General features: G+C 41.5%; 1 protein-coding gene across 6 annotated transcripts in view; it reads left to right on the top strand.

The window, feature by feature from the left end:
• PDE10A (phosphodiesterase 10A) overlaps positions 1–17,684 on the top strand; it is a 659,574-nt gene that overhangs the window by 372,372 nt on the left and 269,518 nt on the right. For 2 of the 6 annotated variants that reach the window (XM_058435666.1, XM_058435664.1), the window contains exon 1: positions 10,598–10,875. The exons of the other annotated variants lie outside the window; for them this stretch is intronic. In XM_058435666.1, coding sequence (XP_058291649.1) covers positions 10,860–10,875 — 16 coding nt within the window. In that variant the 5' untranslated portion in view covers positions 10,598–10,859. Of the gene's footprint in view, positions 1–10,597; positions 10,876–17,684 lie in introns of those variants that run through there. 6 annotated transcript variants of the gene reach the window in all.

Raw genomic sequence — 17,684 nt, 5'->3', positions numbered from 1 at the left:
CATTGGTAGCTTGATGGGGATGGCATTGAAACTATAAATTACCTTGGGCAGTATGGCCATTTTCACAATATTGATTCTTCCTACCCATGAGCATGGAATGTTCTTCCATTTGTTTGTATCCTCTTTTATTTCATTGAGCAGTGGTTTGTAGTTCTCCATGAAGAGGTCCTTCACATCCCTTGTAAGTTGGATTCCTAGGTATTTTATTCTCTTTGAAGCAATTGTGAATGGGAGTTCACTCATGATTTGGCTCTCTGTTTGTCTCTTATTGGTATATAAGAATGCTTGTGATTTTTGCACATTGATTTTGTATCCTGAGACTTTGCTGAAGTTACTTGTCAGCTTGAGGAGATTTTGGGCTGAGACAATGGGGTTTTCTAGATATACAATCATGTCATCTGCAAACAGGAACAATTTGACTTCCTCTTTTCCTAATTGAATACCCTTTATTTCCTTCTCCTGCCTGATTGCCCTGGCCAGAACTTCCAACACGATGTTGAATAGGAGTGGTGAGAGAGGGCATCCCTGTCTTGTGCCAGTTTTCAAAGGGAATGCTTCCAGTTTTTGCCCATTCAGTATGATATTGGCTGTGGTTTGTCATAAATAGCTCTTATTATTTTGAGAGACGTCCCATCAATACCTAATTTATTGAGCGTTTTTAGCATAAAGGGTTGTTGAATTTTGTCAAAGGCCTTTTCTGCATCTGTTGAGATAATCATGTGGTTTTTGTCTTTGGTTCTGTTTAAATGCTGGATTGCGTTTAGAACCTAGGCAATGCCATTCAGGACATAGGCATGGGCAAGGACTTCATGTCTAAAACATCAAAAGCAATGGCAACAAAAGCCAAAATTGACAAATGGGATCTAATTAAACTAAAGAGTTTCTGCACAGCAAAAGAAACTACCATCAGAGTGAACAGGCAACCTACAGAATGGGAGAAAATTTTTGCAATCTGCTCATCTGACAAAGGGCTAATATCTACAAAGAATCTACAAAAAACTCAAACAAATTTACAAGAAAAAAACAACCCCATCACAAAGTGGGCAAAGGATATGAACAGACGCTTCTCAAAAGAAGACATTTATGTAGCCAACAGTCACATGAAAAAATGCTCACCATCACTGGCTATCAGAGAAATGCAAATCAAAACCACAATGAGATACCATCTCACACCAGTTAGAATGGCAATCATTAAAAAGTGAGGAAACAACAGATGCTGGAGAGGATGTGGAGAAACAGGAACACTTTTACACTGTTGGTGGGACTTTAAACCAGTTCAACCATTGTGGAAGACAGTGTGGCGATTCCTCAGGGATCTAGAACTAGAAATACCATTTGACCCAGCCATCCCATTACTGGGTATATACCGAAAGGATTATAAATCATGCTGCTATAAAGACACATGCACACATATGTTTATTGCGGCACTATTCACAATAGCAAAGACTTGGAACCAATCCAAATGTCCAACAATGATAGACTAGATTAAGAAAATGTGGCACATATACACCATGGAATACTATGCAGCCATAAAAAAATGATGAGTTCATGTCCTTTGTAGGGACAGGATGAAGCTGGAAACCATCATTCCCAGCAAACTATCACAAGGACAAAAAACCAAACACCACATGTTCTCACTCATAGGTGGGAATTGAACAATGAGAACACATGGACACAGGAAGGGGAACATCACACACCGGGGCCTGTTGTGGGGTGGGGGAGGGGGGGATAGCATTAGGAGATATACCTAATGTAAATGACGAGTTAATGGGTGCAGCACACTAACATGGCACATGTATACGTATGTAACAAACCTGCACATTGTGTACATGTACCCTAGAACTTAAAGTATAATAATAATAAAAAAATATATATATATATACAAGAAAAGCAATACTCGCATTAGAATAACTGTTCATAGAATAATATGAGTCCTGGGAGAGACATTGTGGCATCATCTCATCATGCAGCTCAGAGTCATGTGGGTCATTCCCCTTCTGTGCTCTGCAAACTCAGCTGAGGACCAGAGACTTGGTGTGATAGGGTGACACTGACATTGACGGGGATTTCAGGGCCCACTTGAACATCAGATCTGGATTCTGGATTGTAGCAGATACACAGGTGATGTAGAGCTATCTAAAGTTGATGCTGTTAAACATGTGCTGCATTTCATCCTTATAAACTGAATGAATCTCCAAAATGTTATCCATTTGGAGACACATTTCACATACGTGAAACTCTATTCACGCTGCAGCTGCCCAGTGTCAGTCTCTGAAACTTGTTGTCTTGGTATTTAAATACAGTTATGTGTCGCGTAACGATGGGGATACCTTCTGAGACATGCATCACTAGGTGACATCCTCATTGTGTGAGTATCACTGAGTGTACTTAACAAACCTAGATGGTACAGCCCGCCACACACTTAGGCTCTGTGTGTGGCCTACTGCTCCTAGGCTACAATCCCTATGGAGCATGTCACTGTACTGAATACTGCAGGTAGCTGTAACCCAATGGTAAATATTTGTGTATGCCAAATATATCTGTGTATGCCAAATATATCTGAACATAAAAAAGGTAATGTGTTGTGCTATACCATTAGAAAGGCTACTGCGTCATCAGTCAATAAATATTTTTAAGCTTCGTTATAATATTATGGGACCATCTCATATATCTTTGGTCCCTTGTTGACCAAAACATCATTACGCTGTGCATGGCTGTAATTGCAGCTAAAGCATTGCTATCCAAATTAACTCAAGGCGTTGGGTGTGTAGTACATGCTCATTGTGCAGAGGAGACCTGTGCATCATTAGCACCATCAGGTCCTGCAGTCAGTGGATTTCTTCAAGTTCAATAGGTTCTTTTTAAAAGTGAAATAAGTATTCTGAAAGCATTTTTAGCAAAACTACTTTGAAGTTGGGAAGCAAGGAAATAGATAAAACATGACAATAATTATGACAAGGTAACAACAGAATAAGTATATGAGGATAAATGTATATATTATATTGGAATATGAAGAGCCCTAAGTTGTTGCCAGAGTGATCCTATTCAATTATCATATTGATCCTCTGGGCTCCCACCCCTCTTATGATTAGTAATAGAACAGAAAAGTCCTTAACAACCTGACTCAGCCTGTTCTTCCACCTAAGCTCCTGCATGCACTGCACGCACTCCACGCACTGCACGCACTCCATGGTCCAGTCACATAAAGCCGCAGATGCTTTTCCTCATAGTTGACTTACTGTTTTATCTGTTGACCTTTTTTACAATTTTTGTGCCTACCCTAAGCCTTTCTCCTACGTACCTACTCTTAAAAAATGTTTCCCTGTTACCACTATAGTCATTAGGGATGTGGTATTTCTGTTTTTTTTCCTGGGTATGAGGTAAGATTGCAAGTTGATGATGTGAATTGCTTTGATCAATAGCAGGTGGAAGGAAGCGAGGTGTGTTACTGACTCGTGGAAGTCTTTAATAGGCGATGCTCACTTTCCCACGCTCCCATCCCCTGCCGTGGTAGCCAGTGCTGTTCCATATGGTGTTTGGTCTTGCATTCCTGAGTGAGAACAAGGTAGAGGAAGGAGACTCCTCAGAACTTCATGGATGTGGACAGTGAGTGAAAAACAAATCCTGTGTGTTTTCGGTTACTAAGATCCTGGGATAGTTCATTATTTCAGCAACACTTAGCCCTGACGGGCTGACACATGCCCCTCTTATGAGCTTCTCTTTCCTCAGTGTTATTGTAATTGTTGGTAGCACTTTTGAGAACTTGCTGTGTCCCAGACTGTGTGCCTGGTGCTTTATTTCTGTTTTTTTTTTTTTTTTTTTGCTTGTTCACGATGTTAATAATTTGCTCAAGGTCAGACTGTGTGACTCCTAATGACTGCGCTCTCCCCAGCTCCCTTGGCTGCGTTACTCAACAAACATCCCCATGCACCTGCTGTGTGCCTAGCTCTGTACTAGGTCTGAGGATCAAAAGATGAATCAGAAATAATCCCTGTCCATGAGAAAATAAGGATATTATAGGGAGAAACAGAAATTCAAGCCAGTGCGTACAATGACATATTAATAAAGGTTGTACAGCACAGTGGGTGCTAGAAAGATTTAGAATCAAAACCTGTCTCTTTCATTATGTGGTCTTGGACAAGTGTCTATCTCCCCCACTCTCCAACCTTTCTGACTTCTATTCCAAAAATGGGAACATTTGTAACTTTTATAAGATGTCCATGGCCACCTACCTGAAAACAGTAGTAGCACTGCATGCACCGAAGCATTTGAAGCCCTAGGCACTCAACAGCCTGCCACAAATGACAGTAAATGATTTGTGAGCATTGACTTAAACAAGTGGTTTCCGTGTTGCTTCAGTGGAAGATTCACCGAGTGCACAAAGGAAGGAGCCAGAAACTTGCTTGAGGGAAAAGGAGCAGAAAAGTTATATGGAGGAGGAGGTGGTGTTTGACTTGAGTTCTTAAACAGAAGTAATTTTAACTCTGACTGGACGACAAGGGCAATACATTTCAGGATAAAGGAAATAGCATAAACAAACTGTGAAACATTGAGAACTACAGGACATTTTTTTTTTTTTTTTTTTTTTTTTTTTGAGTCTCGCTCTGTCACCCAGGCTGGAGTGTAGTGGCGCGATCTCGGCTCACTGCAGGCTCCGCCCCCCGGGGTTCACGCCATTCTCCTGCCTCAGCCTCCCGCATAGCTGGGACTACAGGCGCCGCCACCACGCCCGGCTAATTTTTTGTATTTTTAGTAGAGACGGGGTTTCACCGTGTTAGCCAGGATGGTCTCAATCTCCTGACCTCGTGATCCGCCCGCCTCGGCCTCCCAAAGTGCTGGGATTACAGGCGTGAGCCACCGCGCCCGGCCAGAAACTTATTTTTAGAACAGTGCGAAGCACAGTTGGAGAAATGGTGGGAGAAGTGCTGTACAGGTGCCACGGGCAGCCCCAGCCGCCTGAACGCAACTGCACAGGCCATTCAGAAAGAGTGGAAGGGCTCATCCTGAGCTGTGACTTGTTGTTTTCTTTTGTTGTTGTTTTGTTTTGTTTTTTAATATGGGTTCTGGAAACATGGAAGCAATGTCAAGGATTGCCAGGAATCACAGATGAAGGAAGCCAGCTGGTGGACCTCTGTAGAGAGAGATGATGAAGGCTTAAATTCAGGCAGAGGAGATGGAAAGAGAACAGGTATGAGCAAAATGAAGCAATGAAATTTGATAAGACATATTCCGGTGGTAAAATGTAAAGAGTGAGGCAAGGAATGGGGTTCAGGAGAGCTACCACACTTCTAATGTGGTGACTGGAGGGTCGTTTGTAATAGAACTTGAGAATAGAGAAAGTTTATTTTTTTATTTTTTGTTTTGTAACTGTCAAGTTTTCTGTGTAGGAATTATTCAGGTTAAAAACTCAAACAATGTGGAAAATCTTCAAAGTAAGCTAAGAAATTCCACCACCCACATATGACCCTGTTAGCTTTTTCCTCTACACTGAAAACCACATGTATGTGTAATGATCATCTTAAACAGAATGGTACCTTTAGCAGCTTCCTTTTGATTTAGTAACATAGTGCAAGCCGCCCTCCAGCTTTCCACTGAAATACCTAAGAGATCTGCTTTACGCCTTAGTGTAAAAGGATAAGTAGTATCCCATTCCATGTAGGATGTTTCTGGTTATTTCTTTATATCTACTTATATCTACTTTATATCTACTTTTTATTTTATTTTATTTTATTTTTGAGACGGAGTCTCGCTCTGTCACCCAGGCTGGAGTGCAGTGGCGCGATCTCGGCTCACTGCAAGCTCCGCCTCCCGGGTTCACGCCATTCTCCTGCCTCAGCCTCTCCGAGTAGCTGGGACTACAGGCACCCGCCACCACGCCCAGCTAATTTTTTTGTATTTTTAGTAGAGATGGGGTTTCACCATGGTCTCGATCTCCTGACCTCGGGATCCACCCACCTCGGCCTCCCTAAGTGCTGGGATTACAAGCGTGAGCCACCGCACCCGGCCTATATCTACTTTTATAAGTAATGTTATCCAGGACACTCTTGTGTAGCTATCTCTGCATGCTTTTGACGGTATAGTAACACGTTTTTTACAAAGAGAGCAAGTGCAGTCTTGCGCATGTAGTTTCTCAGGTAGCTTGTGGACACTCACGTGGGCATGTCACCTTCTCAGCTGGACCAGAAGGGGCTGATGTCAGCTAGTCAGCTGGACCAGAAGGATGAACTGGGGCTGAGTATTTGTAGGGTATCAAAATGTGAATGGTACTTGAAACTATTGTCAATGATTCACTTATTGGAAGTATTTATTGGGGGGGGGTCTGCTGATTGCCAGGTGCCGTATTATCCTTGGGGATACAATGGTCCCTAACCTCCCAGCGCTTTACTACAGACCCACGAAGACAAATGAATAGTCATAAACAGATTTACTGTTAAGAGTTTACTGATAAAATACATTTGCTGATGAAGATTACAAATGAGAAGAAATGAGTGTTAGGATGGAACCTAATTTTTAGACTTGGTGGCAGACGAAGGCCTCCCTATTTCTTTGTTATGTATTTTTTTTTGGCTAATCCTAAATATTTTATGTACATATTTTGATTGTTACACTTTCTATGTGTCCTAGAAAGAGCATGATTTGTAAGCATTGACTTAAACAAGTGGAAATAGCTCCAGTTTGCATAATCAGTCCCGTGGTTTTGGTTCCTGCTTCAGCAAATTGAGGGCGAGTATTCAGTTGTGCATATACCATCTTTTATTCATCCGTTCCCTAGTGGATAAGTATTTAAGATAGTGCCAATTTTTTGTTGTTGTAAAAAATACCAACTTCAAAAATAACACATACGTCATTGAACTTGCCCCCTTTCTCTCCATTTTCAATACCATTAGGGGTCATTGTGTCCATGACTGTGGTGAAGTTGCTCTGTGCATAGGACACAGAGCATGGACCCTCCCCAGAGTCCTCACTGGGACACTGCTCCCCTGCCAGATTCTCTGCCAGGGCCTTTCATCTGAGCCACTTAGGAGAGACTTAAAGGTACCTCAGGAAATAACAACGTATCCTAAGAACCCAACGCTTTCTGGAAGCCTTTCCTCTGTTACTCAGAAGCCTTTTCTATGGCTATTTCCTATGTTTTCACTACAGTGCCTTTCAGCTACAAAATGAGTTGTTAGAAGTGTCATTTTTGCTGTTAAATGTTATTTCTGTGATTCTGTGTTTTCACTGTTTCCTGCTTACTAACATGTGTGTGACAGTGGCCTTGACCTTATATCGCTAAAGGACAATGCTAAAATATGATGAAGCACCAGTGAGTTTTTAAGGAGTTGCTAGGGGATGCAACTGCAGACGTCTCTTGCAGGGGTTCCTCAGCATGGCTGGATGGCAGAATCGTATGGAGGAGCTTCATGGCCCCTATTGTACACTTTCTCATGCAGAGCCTTTGGACAATATATTTTCTAAAAGATGCCCATGGGTTGGTTGCCAAAGTTGGTTCCAGATATATTTGAAAAGGAGGCGCATCATTAGTAACTACTTTTTCTATTCTTTTTAAAATAAAATTTATTTTTACTTCTTATTTTCCCTCTTCTAAAATTTAACCTAATTTTCCTTTCATATTGTGGGGAAAAGAACTCTGATGTTACATGAAGAAAATGTAATACAAACTAGGTTAGATTTTATGTAGTCTGTCTAGCATAGAACAATAATTTATTGCCAACAGGATAGAATGGGATGAGATGTTGCAGTGGTAGGTGAGGCTTTTCAGTGATAGGACTCTTTGTTTTTAGGGACTTTGAGAGGAGGCTGTCTACTTATAAACTCTCATCAAGTAGGTAGGCATGAGGTGTGAGACCCTCCTGAGCCTCACACCTGTACAAGATATGATTTAGGACCACTGGATTTTTGTGGGACTCACTCTTTTTATCATATGGGTGCCCTATTTATGGAAAAGAATACAAAAGTACCTTACTTTTTCAAATTTCTCAAAAATGTGATAATGTGAACTCATCGCCGAGGTCATTCCCAGGACCTCAGAAGGGGCCTGTACACATTCTGGGTCCTGAAACTTAGCTTCATGGTATATCTGCCTATTCTCCTGCCCCAAAATGTTGTTCCCACTCAGTTTCTACGGTGGCTGAAATTGCACATGTGGAAGGGCACTCTGGTGCTACATTTCTTTCTCTAGAATTGAAGTTCCCCCGAGAGAGACCGAAGGGAGACACGTGGATTGTTCCCCAGAGTCCACTCGCACGGGCTGATAGCTGCCTCCTAGGGCTCTTGGTTGAGAAAGAGGCATGAGAAAGATTGGGGTGGGCCAAGGCAGGATTAGAACTAGGAAGACAGGAGGGAGACAGTGGGGATCGGCGGGGCCTGTTTCCTGTTGCTGCCATGTGTTAACCTCTGAGTGAGGTTGCAGCATGCCTTACTTGATTGGTTTATGGCCTCACTTTCTGCTGTCACTGTCCAAGCCCATGCAGAATGCTGAGGCTGGGGGCTAGTGAAAGGAGAAACGCACAGTGGGACAGGGAAGAAAAGGGCTGAATGAAAAGAATCTGACCCAAGGACAAACTTATCTTATTAACCTGTTTTGCTTAGTGTATTCTGATCTTAGTCTCTGTTTTAAAATGTATTGGTTACAAAAAGGATTTTTCCCATGGCTCTTTGTCATCTGGCATAGAACAATAGTTATTGCCAACAGGACAGGGTGGGATGAGACGTTGCGGTGGTAGATGAGGCTCTTCCGTTATGGGACTCTTTAGGGACTTTGAGAGGAGGCTATATAATTATAAACTATAATTAATTAATTAGATAGGCATGAGGGACCCTAAGGATTCTTTAATGTACCTAAGAGCAAATAAATGAAAACTTCAGAAAGCAGAAGAGAACCTCCCTGATTAATCTATGTAAATTTTGAGAAACACTAAGTAGTTACCTGTTAGCAAGTTCTTAACACGAAAACTTTAGGGGGCTGTGACATCTAAAGACTAGGAAATCTTGAAAATAATTACTCTTGTGAAAGGAATTTAAAGGACAGGGCAATTGGATCTTAAAAGTATGGGAGTCTACCAATTCTTTCATTTCTCTACCTCACAGGGCTGGTGTAAGTATTCCATATTACAATGCTGCTAAGTCACATAAAACACTGCATAGTACACAGCAGGCACTGAATAAATGTTAGCAAATTACGTGTAATATAAAACTGTTAAAAATGTAATTATTATATTTGGCTAGCTAGAGAAAAAAATACTTCAATCATATTATATTAGTCCATTTTCACACTGCTGATAAAGGCATACCAGAGACTGGGAAGAAAAAGAGGTTTAATTCAGTTCCACGTGGCTGGGGAGGCCTCAGAATCATGGCAGGAGGTGAAAGACACTTCTTACATGGTGGTAGCAAAAGGAAAAATGAGGAAGAAGCAAAAGTGGAAACCCCTGATAACCCATCAGATTTCATGAGACTTATTCTCTTATCACGAGAGTAGCACAGGAAAGACCAGCTCCCGTGATTCAATTACCATCCCCCTGGGTCCCACCCACAACACTTGGGAATTCTGGGAGATATAATTCAAGTTGAGACTTGGGTGGGGACCTAGCCAAACCATATAACATATTTAAACCTTTGACCACTGGACTTAGCTAATCTTGCTTCCAACATCAGATGTGTTTAAAGAATTCGGTGCTTATTTGTGAGTCAGGAATGGAGGGAAGAGAGCAGAAGCAGTTTCTGAAAATACCACTGTCTGACTTGACTTGATACAATCATGCCAGAATAGTTAAAAGGAGTTTAGCAGGTCCTTCAGGTCCTGCTGAGGGCAATTACTCTGTGTCCTTGATAAAGCAGTCTCAAGGCCATTATACAGCACATACTGTGGGAGCGAAATGCTGATGAGGAAAGCTGCAGATGTAAATCTGCCGGTGGGGAACATCATTGAGACACAGAGAAACATGAAGTGAGGAAGTTAATGCCGGAAAGGTGACTAGATGCTGCTGGGGTTAAAGGGAGAGAGGAAGAGGCTTGGCTGTGCAGCAGTGAACCTGGAAGAAATACATGCTACCCTGTACACAAAAGGACACGTCAGAACATTTACATGTGTATGTGTATATGTGTGCGCAGCCACACACATACAATTTGGTTTCTTGAACAGAAAGAAGCACGCGTCCTCAAAAGACAACCCACTTTCTCATTGGGTTCAGTTGGATTCTGAGCTTCAAACCTGACTTTACAGAGAACTCATTCACTCCATTTTCCTGGGCAATCATCCTTCAGAGCCCTGCCCTGGCCAGCCACTCTCCCTCTCTCGGGCGGTAAGCGTCTTGGAAGGGCTGCAGGCTATTTTGGCAGTGTGTCCCCAGCATGCAGCCCTGAAAAACGAGTGCGTCTTCTGTGGTTCGTGGGATCCTCAGAGGAGGAGTGAAGGTGATTATAATGTGTCAGATTCTCATTTGGGGTGGCAAGTGTTGATTTGACAGAGATGAAAGCCTTTGGCTGGGGAGGGGTGTGTGAGGTGCGCTGTGGCGAGGATTCCTGGGTCGGACTGTGATGTCAGTGGCGCCGGAGGGAACAGCTTGCACTCAGCCTTGAGCAGTTGGAATCTGTTGGGAGGGCAGTTGGCCAATCCTAGGCCTGAGAGTTGGGCAATGGGAGACCCCATCAGTGTGTCACCTTTGCCTCCGGGTAGAAAGAAAGTAATCTAAGGATGTGTGCAAGACTGCGTTCCTAGGCGAGTCTGTGTAACTGATGCCAAACCGGGGAGGAGGGCTGTGGAGGAGGCCGTGGAGGCCCGCTCACCAGCTCTGTACTGTTGGTCAGAGACGCACTCCCGCTCCTGCCTGTGACCCAGCAGTTGACGGTTAACTGGTATGGCAACATTATATGGTGAGGAGGGTGCTTGCTTGCTCATATGATAATAACAAAAATATTTATTAAATTCTTACTGTTACGAGGTATTCCGTTAAGCCTGTTTAAAGACGCTGAGGCTCTCTAAGAAGTTTTATGATACTAAAATGTAATTGAGGCATACCTTATATTTTCCTAATTGTCCTGGGTTAAGTGATGGCAACAGTGACTATAGGGGTTCCTCTGACTCTTCATTACTCCAAGAAGTCAGAAGAGAGACTGGTGAGAAAATGAAAACTAACACTGAAATGTATCAGAAGGAAGCTTGGAAAGGGCAGTACTGAAGAAGAGAAAACCATACGGGCACTCTGCCTTTGTGCAACAGAGAAAGAGTCATACCTGTTGCGAGGGAGTGAGTTGAATTGAGCAAGGACTGTGCATAAAGATTTGTTTGCCTTATAAAGGTGAAGGCTTACATTTTGTGTCTGCTTCTTTGTGTTTGCTTGTTTTAGTGTGCTTTTGTTTTCAGCAAAGCATTTACTATTTGCCAGAAATGCTGGCAGTCATTGTAGAGGAGTTGGCATACAATTCATTAGGATTATTTCCTTTAAAATTCCTTCACAACTGTCTTATGGCAATTCTGAAATTACCATTGGGAGATAGATTAGAATATATGAGAATGTCCGGCTTACAGTTAAGGCTGATCTGGAAGTACTAATAGTAGGACAGCTTCTCACCTCTTCTGAAGGACTGGAGAGGCAGTCTGCATAGGGTAGAAAAGAGAAAAGAGAGCATTCCATAGAGAGAACTGAACATGTATGGGGAGCTGGAAGTCCTGACCCTGTCCCATCATCTTACAGAAGGCAGGTCCATAGCCAGCCTCCCAGCAGCTGGCAAGAGCAGTCCCTCTAGGTCCCAGTGTCAGGCTATTAGTTTAAAATTTTCCTAATTTATTTGAAAATTCATAAGAGTAATGGATCTTTTTCTTTGAAAATTAGTTTGGGATTCTACCTATTGTATGAGCTTAATAGAAGAACCCAAGGAACCATTTATCAATTGCCATGTTCCAGATGGCATATTAAGAATTTGATATGCATTATATTTATTAGTCTTCATGATAATCCTTATAAGATTGATACTATTATTATCACCATTTTACAGATCTGAGCCTTAGGATAAGTCTATTGCCCAAGGTCACACAGTAGGGGCCACACCATTTGTACCCTGATTATAAAGGAAGGTATGAACTCCCATTTTCATGATATGGAACAACTTCTGTACAAGTGTTTTAAGTTTGGAAAAGTTTAAAGACAGTTTTGCAAAAAATGCCTTTCCTTTCTTCTCTTTTTGAAAGAAATCTTGACAATAAATTGCTTATGTGTTGCATGTGACTCTTAAACGTTCTGTTTTTAAGATCTCTTTGATATTGTTGGTGCTCTCTCTCTCTCTCTCTCTAAGATCTGTTAATAAGAAGAAAAGAAGTTAAATACTATTAGTAAAGTATACTTCCAAACTTTGTAACAATAAATTCCACCATTCTCAGATATACTTAAATAACTGCTAAAATGTATGTTGGTATTGTGAAACCTAATCGGTAAATGGACAGGTTTGGGGTTTTTTCCCTCAACAAAATAGTAAGTGGAAAAAGACTCTCTTAAAATTAGAGTTGTGAGTGGTTTGTTGGCTTGACTGGTGGCATTGAGTGCCTCAGGTGAGCAGAGACCAAAGCGTGACCTGTGCTAGTGGAGCTCTTGTTGCCGTTAAGTGTTTCGTTCACAAGGAGACAAGTTCTACTTCAGTCTTACACGTGGGTCACACACAGCTGACCTCAGGTTGCCATTTCTTTTCCATTTTACCAGCCTCATAGTCTTTTTTGTGTTACCTTCCGTTTACAATCCATTACATATAAGTGGGACTTAAGGGCCTATGAAGGACACAACAAAAACTGTGAGTAAACCTGGTATCATCCGGCTTTTCTCCTGTCTGCTGCAGTTTGGTGTTGCTGAGATCTTGTCCACAGCTGTTAAGCTATCTGGAAAAGAATTAACTGGGACATGTAAAGGAGTCATTCCGTTTCTAAAGTGGGTTTGTTTTTTTCTGGCCTATAAAATGCATGTAAGTCTTTGTTTATGTGCTACGTTTGGACATATTTGAGGGAGTATTTCCTTCTATTTATTGGTCACATTAATATCATACATCTGTCACTTTAACCATCAACCCGGATAGCCTAAAGGGAGAAAACATTTTTGTGGCCAAAACCAGAGTTTTACATGGGAAAATGCTCGGGTGCAAATACAGCCAAAGACTCACTGGCTTACTTTTCTACATACGATTTGAGAATTGAGATAACTTTGTGACTAGTTCTCCATTAAAACCTGATTTGGCTTTTAGTACTCTATATTAGAAGAAAGTGACTATTAAAAAACTTAATCCACAGGAGAATTTTCTTAATCCATGGTCTGTGTGTGTGGGTTTATCATGTATTTATTTATGTAACAGATATCAGGTGTCTACTATGTGCCAAGAACTTTTTTAGGAATTGGGAATACAGCAGTGAATAAATAGATTAAAATAAAATCACTTTCCTCCAGGATACCTGCATTAAAGCAGAGGAGGGGTAAGACAGAAATAAGTTAGGAAAATATGTGGTGTGTCAGATTGTTGATAAGCACTAAGAAGAAAAAGGAGTGAAGGGCAGTTACCATTTTAATTAACATGGGCAGGGAAGCCTGCACCAAGTAGGGAAAATTTGAGCAAAAATTTAGAGGAGGCAGACAGCTGGTAACAAGTTTCAAGCAGAAGGAAGAAAGAGCAATTGCAAAAATTTAGTCTCAGAATATGGCTGGCATATTTGGAGGCACTGCAAGGCGGCCATGTCAGTAGAGAAGGAGAGCAAAGTTCTCCTAGGATATTCAGGATCCCATGAAGGATTTTTTCTGCTCTCTGAGTAAGACAGGAAGAAACTGAAGAGTTTGTTTATTCACTTACCTTTTTTTTTTTTTTTTTTTCTGTGACATGGTCTCACTCCGTTGCCCAGGCTGAGTGCAGTGGTGCAATCATGGCTCCCAGCAGCCTCGACCTCCTGGGCTCAAGCAGTCCTCCCACCTCAGCCTCTCAAGTAGCTGGGACTACAGGTGTGTGCCACCACACACAGCTAATTTTTTAAATTTTTTGTAGAGAAGGGGTCTTGCGAGGTTGCACAGCATGGTCTGGAACTGCTGGACTCAGGTGATCCTCTCACTTCAGCCACCAGAGGTGCTGGGATTACAGGTATAAACCACTGCATCATCTGGTTCATTGAAGAGTTTTAAGCAGAGAAGTGACCTGATCTGACTTCCTAAGATCACTGTGGCTACTGTATTGAGAACTGACTGGAGAAGAAAAAGGGCAGACACAGGGAGACGATTGAGGAGGCCAGTGGCCAAACCGGGCAAGGGCTGGTGGTGGCTGGGGCCATGGTGGACCCAGTAGACTGGATGAGAAATGAAAGGATTGCGGATACTTTTTCAGGGTACAGCCAACAGTATTTCCTGATGGATTAGCTATACGGTGGGAGAGAAGGATGCCAATGATGGCTTCAGGGTTTCAGCCTTGATGGAACAATGGAGGATCAGGTTTAGGAAGAAAATCTGGAGTCTGCCAGATGTCTCCACCATAAAGGTATCGTTTCTCCTTTGTGGTGAGTAATCCATGGAATGATTTGAGATCTCGTGAATATAATATTTCTCAATACTGTATTAGGTGTTCGGTTTTGGCCATTTCTATGGTCTGAATATTTGTCCTCCCCAGCCCCCAAATTCATATGTTGAACATAATCACCAAGGTATATGGTATTAGAATGTGGGGCCTTTGGGAGATGGTCGGGTCATGAGCGCTGCACCCCTGAGAATGGGATTAATTAATGCTCTGATAAGAGGCCCCAAAGAGCTGCTTTCCCCTTCAGCCATGTGCAGACACATAGAAGGACTCATCTATGAAGAAGGGGCCTTCACCAGACGCTGGGTCTACTGGTGCTTTGATCTTGGACTTCCAGCCTTCAGAACTGTGAAAAATGTTTCTGTTGCTCCTAGATTATCCAGTCTAAGGTGTTTTGTTACAGCCTGAAGGGACCAAGACAGATGTATTAGTTGGAGATACGGAGTAGGTTTTTGGCTATATTATTACAGAAGTCTGGGTGTAAGTTGATTAAAATAAGGACTGATTTTCATTTGAGGCCCTGATAATGGAACATGGGCAAGCATTTCATGGGTATGTCACATGTTCAATTTCATTCATTTGAATGGACTAGAACAATGAAAGATAATAATTTAATTTTGATTGTTCTACAGGCCTGTCTTTATTAACTTTGCAGATGTCCATCTGTGTGATAATTGAGCCAGTTTTCTTAACTCTATAATATAGCCAAAGGCTTCAAGCCATCTTTTCTGTAACAGTGATGTTGCCCAGCTTTGGTGGGGAGGCAGGTTAGTTTGACTCCCATGAGAGGACTAATCCAGAGACAAGTAGGCTAGCAAAGGATGGACTGAGGCTAGGGCAGGTGAGCTGCAGGGCTGGCCCCTGCAGCCGGCTAGGGCTTAAGGGAACCATTTCCACATGGCTGGACCTGGGCCTTAAACCCAGTGATGGCTGGGATTGCCAGGCTCCTGCAGTCCAAAGAATCTGGGTTTCAGAATCGACTCACTTTGTTCAAATTCCAGCTTTGCCAATCACTAGATACATGACTTTGACAAAGTTACTTCTCTGAACTTCAGTTTCTCCACCTGTAGATTGCGGATAATCATAATTCATGATCTGATCTTGTTTACCACACCAGACTTACCTCCTGCCATCCTTTTAAGTGTACTTTTTAACATTATGCATGTGAGTATATGGTTCTTTGGCTTGGCACAAATTACCATTGCGTTGCATGTCCTTTCTATTTTTGGTAATGCTAAATTTGCTCACTAGGTTCAGATGGAGTCTGCCAGATGTCTCCACCATAAAGGTATCGTTTCTCCTTTGTGATGAGTAATCCATGGAATGATACTTTGAGATCTCGTGAATATAATATTTCTCAACACCATATCATTCAGTGGTTTTACTATTCATTGATGATCTTTGCCTGAATTATTGCTTTGGGGCTTACGAAATGATGATTTTTGAATGAATTCTACTATTCCATCTATATTTACAGCTTGAATTCTTCTGAGAGAAAGAGCTTCCCTCACTCTGCTCCCACTTTTTTGTTCTGCTTCACTTTGGGTATCATTAAGGACTCATGGATTCCTTCTCTATTCAGTATTATAATACGTTACCATTTCTATTCTTTTTTATACTTAATGTGTTATAATCTATTGCTGTATTTATTATTTCTGATCTTCAGACTACCCAGATTTGGCCAGTATGCGTTCTTTCAAACACTTTCGTACTGTATTTCATATGTCTTCTTTTGCCTCGGAAACACTTGATCTCCTGGCACAACATTTCCCTTATTTACTTTGTATGTTCCTATTTCACACCTGGAATCAGCCACTTCTCCAAGGAACTCTGGTTCTGTTCAGCGGGGAATGGTATTTAGTAGCCAAGACCAGAGCACTAGATGTGCTCATTGCAACTTGGATGTTATCCCTTCTAGGCTCTTACGGTGGCTACAGCTAGGAAATGTATATTTAAATGATGAGTTATAATGCTATCTCCAATTCAAATCCAGTACCATAGGGTTCTTCCTAATTTTTGTAAAACAATATTATACAAAGTAATTGGCATAGAAAGTAATTATTAGAAAGCTTATACATTATAGGTTAGTATGATTAAGAATGTTGTCATATGGTGCAGGTTTTAATATTGGTTATTTAGCTCACTTACAATAATTGTGTACTATGCCTGAACAAGGAATCTGAGCATAGTTTTCAGTCTTTGGAATTTTGACTGGATTTGGCATCCTTAACATACTCAGAATGACCTACATACTTCATAATATTAGTAAGTGTCATTACAAGATGGATAGTTTAGAACATCTTCATTTACAAATATCTCAGCAAGTTATAATAAAATGTTTTTATTATAAAACATAAAGGTTTACTAGAAAGGCTTTAAATAAATTGAAATGTAACTCATATAATGTCTCAGTATTAGGTGTAGATTTTGCTGATGGAGTAGTCAGTATATGCAATTTTCATTGATGGCTCCTTTTTTAGGTTTATGGTAGTACCCCATATTTGTGCTGCTTTTGATTATATCAGAATACTGACTCATGCCATCAACTTTGTTAGCCAGGACATTTTGAACTTTTTTTTTCCCATTATTCTTTTAAGTTCTGGGATACATGTGCAGAACGTGCAGGTTTGTTACATAGGTATACAGGTACCATGGTGGTTTGCAGCACCCACCAACTGGTTATCTACATTAGGTATTTCTCCTAATGCTATCTCCCTTAACCCCCACCCCCTGGCAGGCCCTAGTGTGTGATGTTCCCCTCCCTGTGTCCATGCATTCTCATTGTTCAGTTCCCACCTATGAGTGAGAACATGCAGTGTATGGTTTTCTGTTCCTGTGTTAGTTTGCTGAGAATGATGGTTTCCAGCTTCATCCATATCCCTGCAAAGGACATGAACTCACCCTTTTTTATGGCTGCATAGTATTCCATGGTGTGTATGTGCCACATTTTCTTTATCCAGTCTATCATCGATGGACATTTGGTTTGGTTCCAATTCTTTGCTATTGTGAGCAGTGCTGCAATAAACATATGTGTGCATGTGTCTTTATAGTAGAATGACTTATAATCCTTGGGGTATACACCCAGTAATGAGATTGCTGGGTCAAATGGTATTTCTGGTTCTAGGTCCTTGAGGAATCACTACACTGTCTTC

Source organism: Hylobates moloch, unplaced genomic scaffold (genome assembly GCF_009828535.3).
Source record: "Hylobates moloch isolate HMO894 unplaced genomic scaffold, HMol_V3 SCAFFOLD_2, whole genome shotgun sequence".
Taxonomy (NCBI): Eukaryota; Metazoa; Chordata; class Mammalia; order Primates; family Hylobatidae; genus Hylobates; species Hylobates moloch.
Note: the sequence above shows the minus strand (reverse complement) of the source record. Positions and strands in the feature narration are given on the sequence as shown.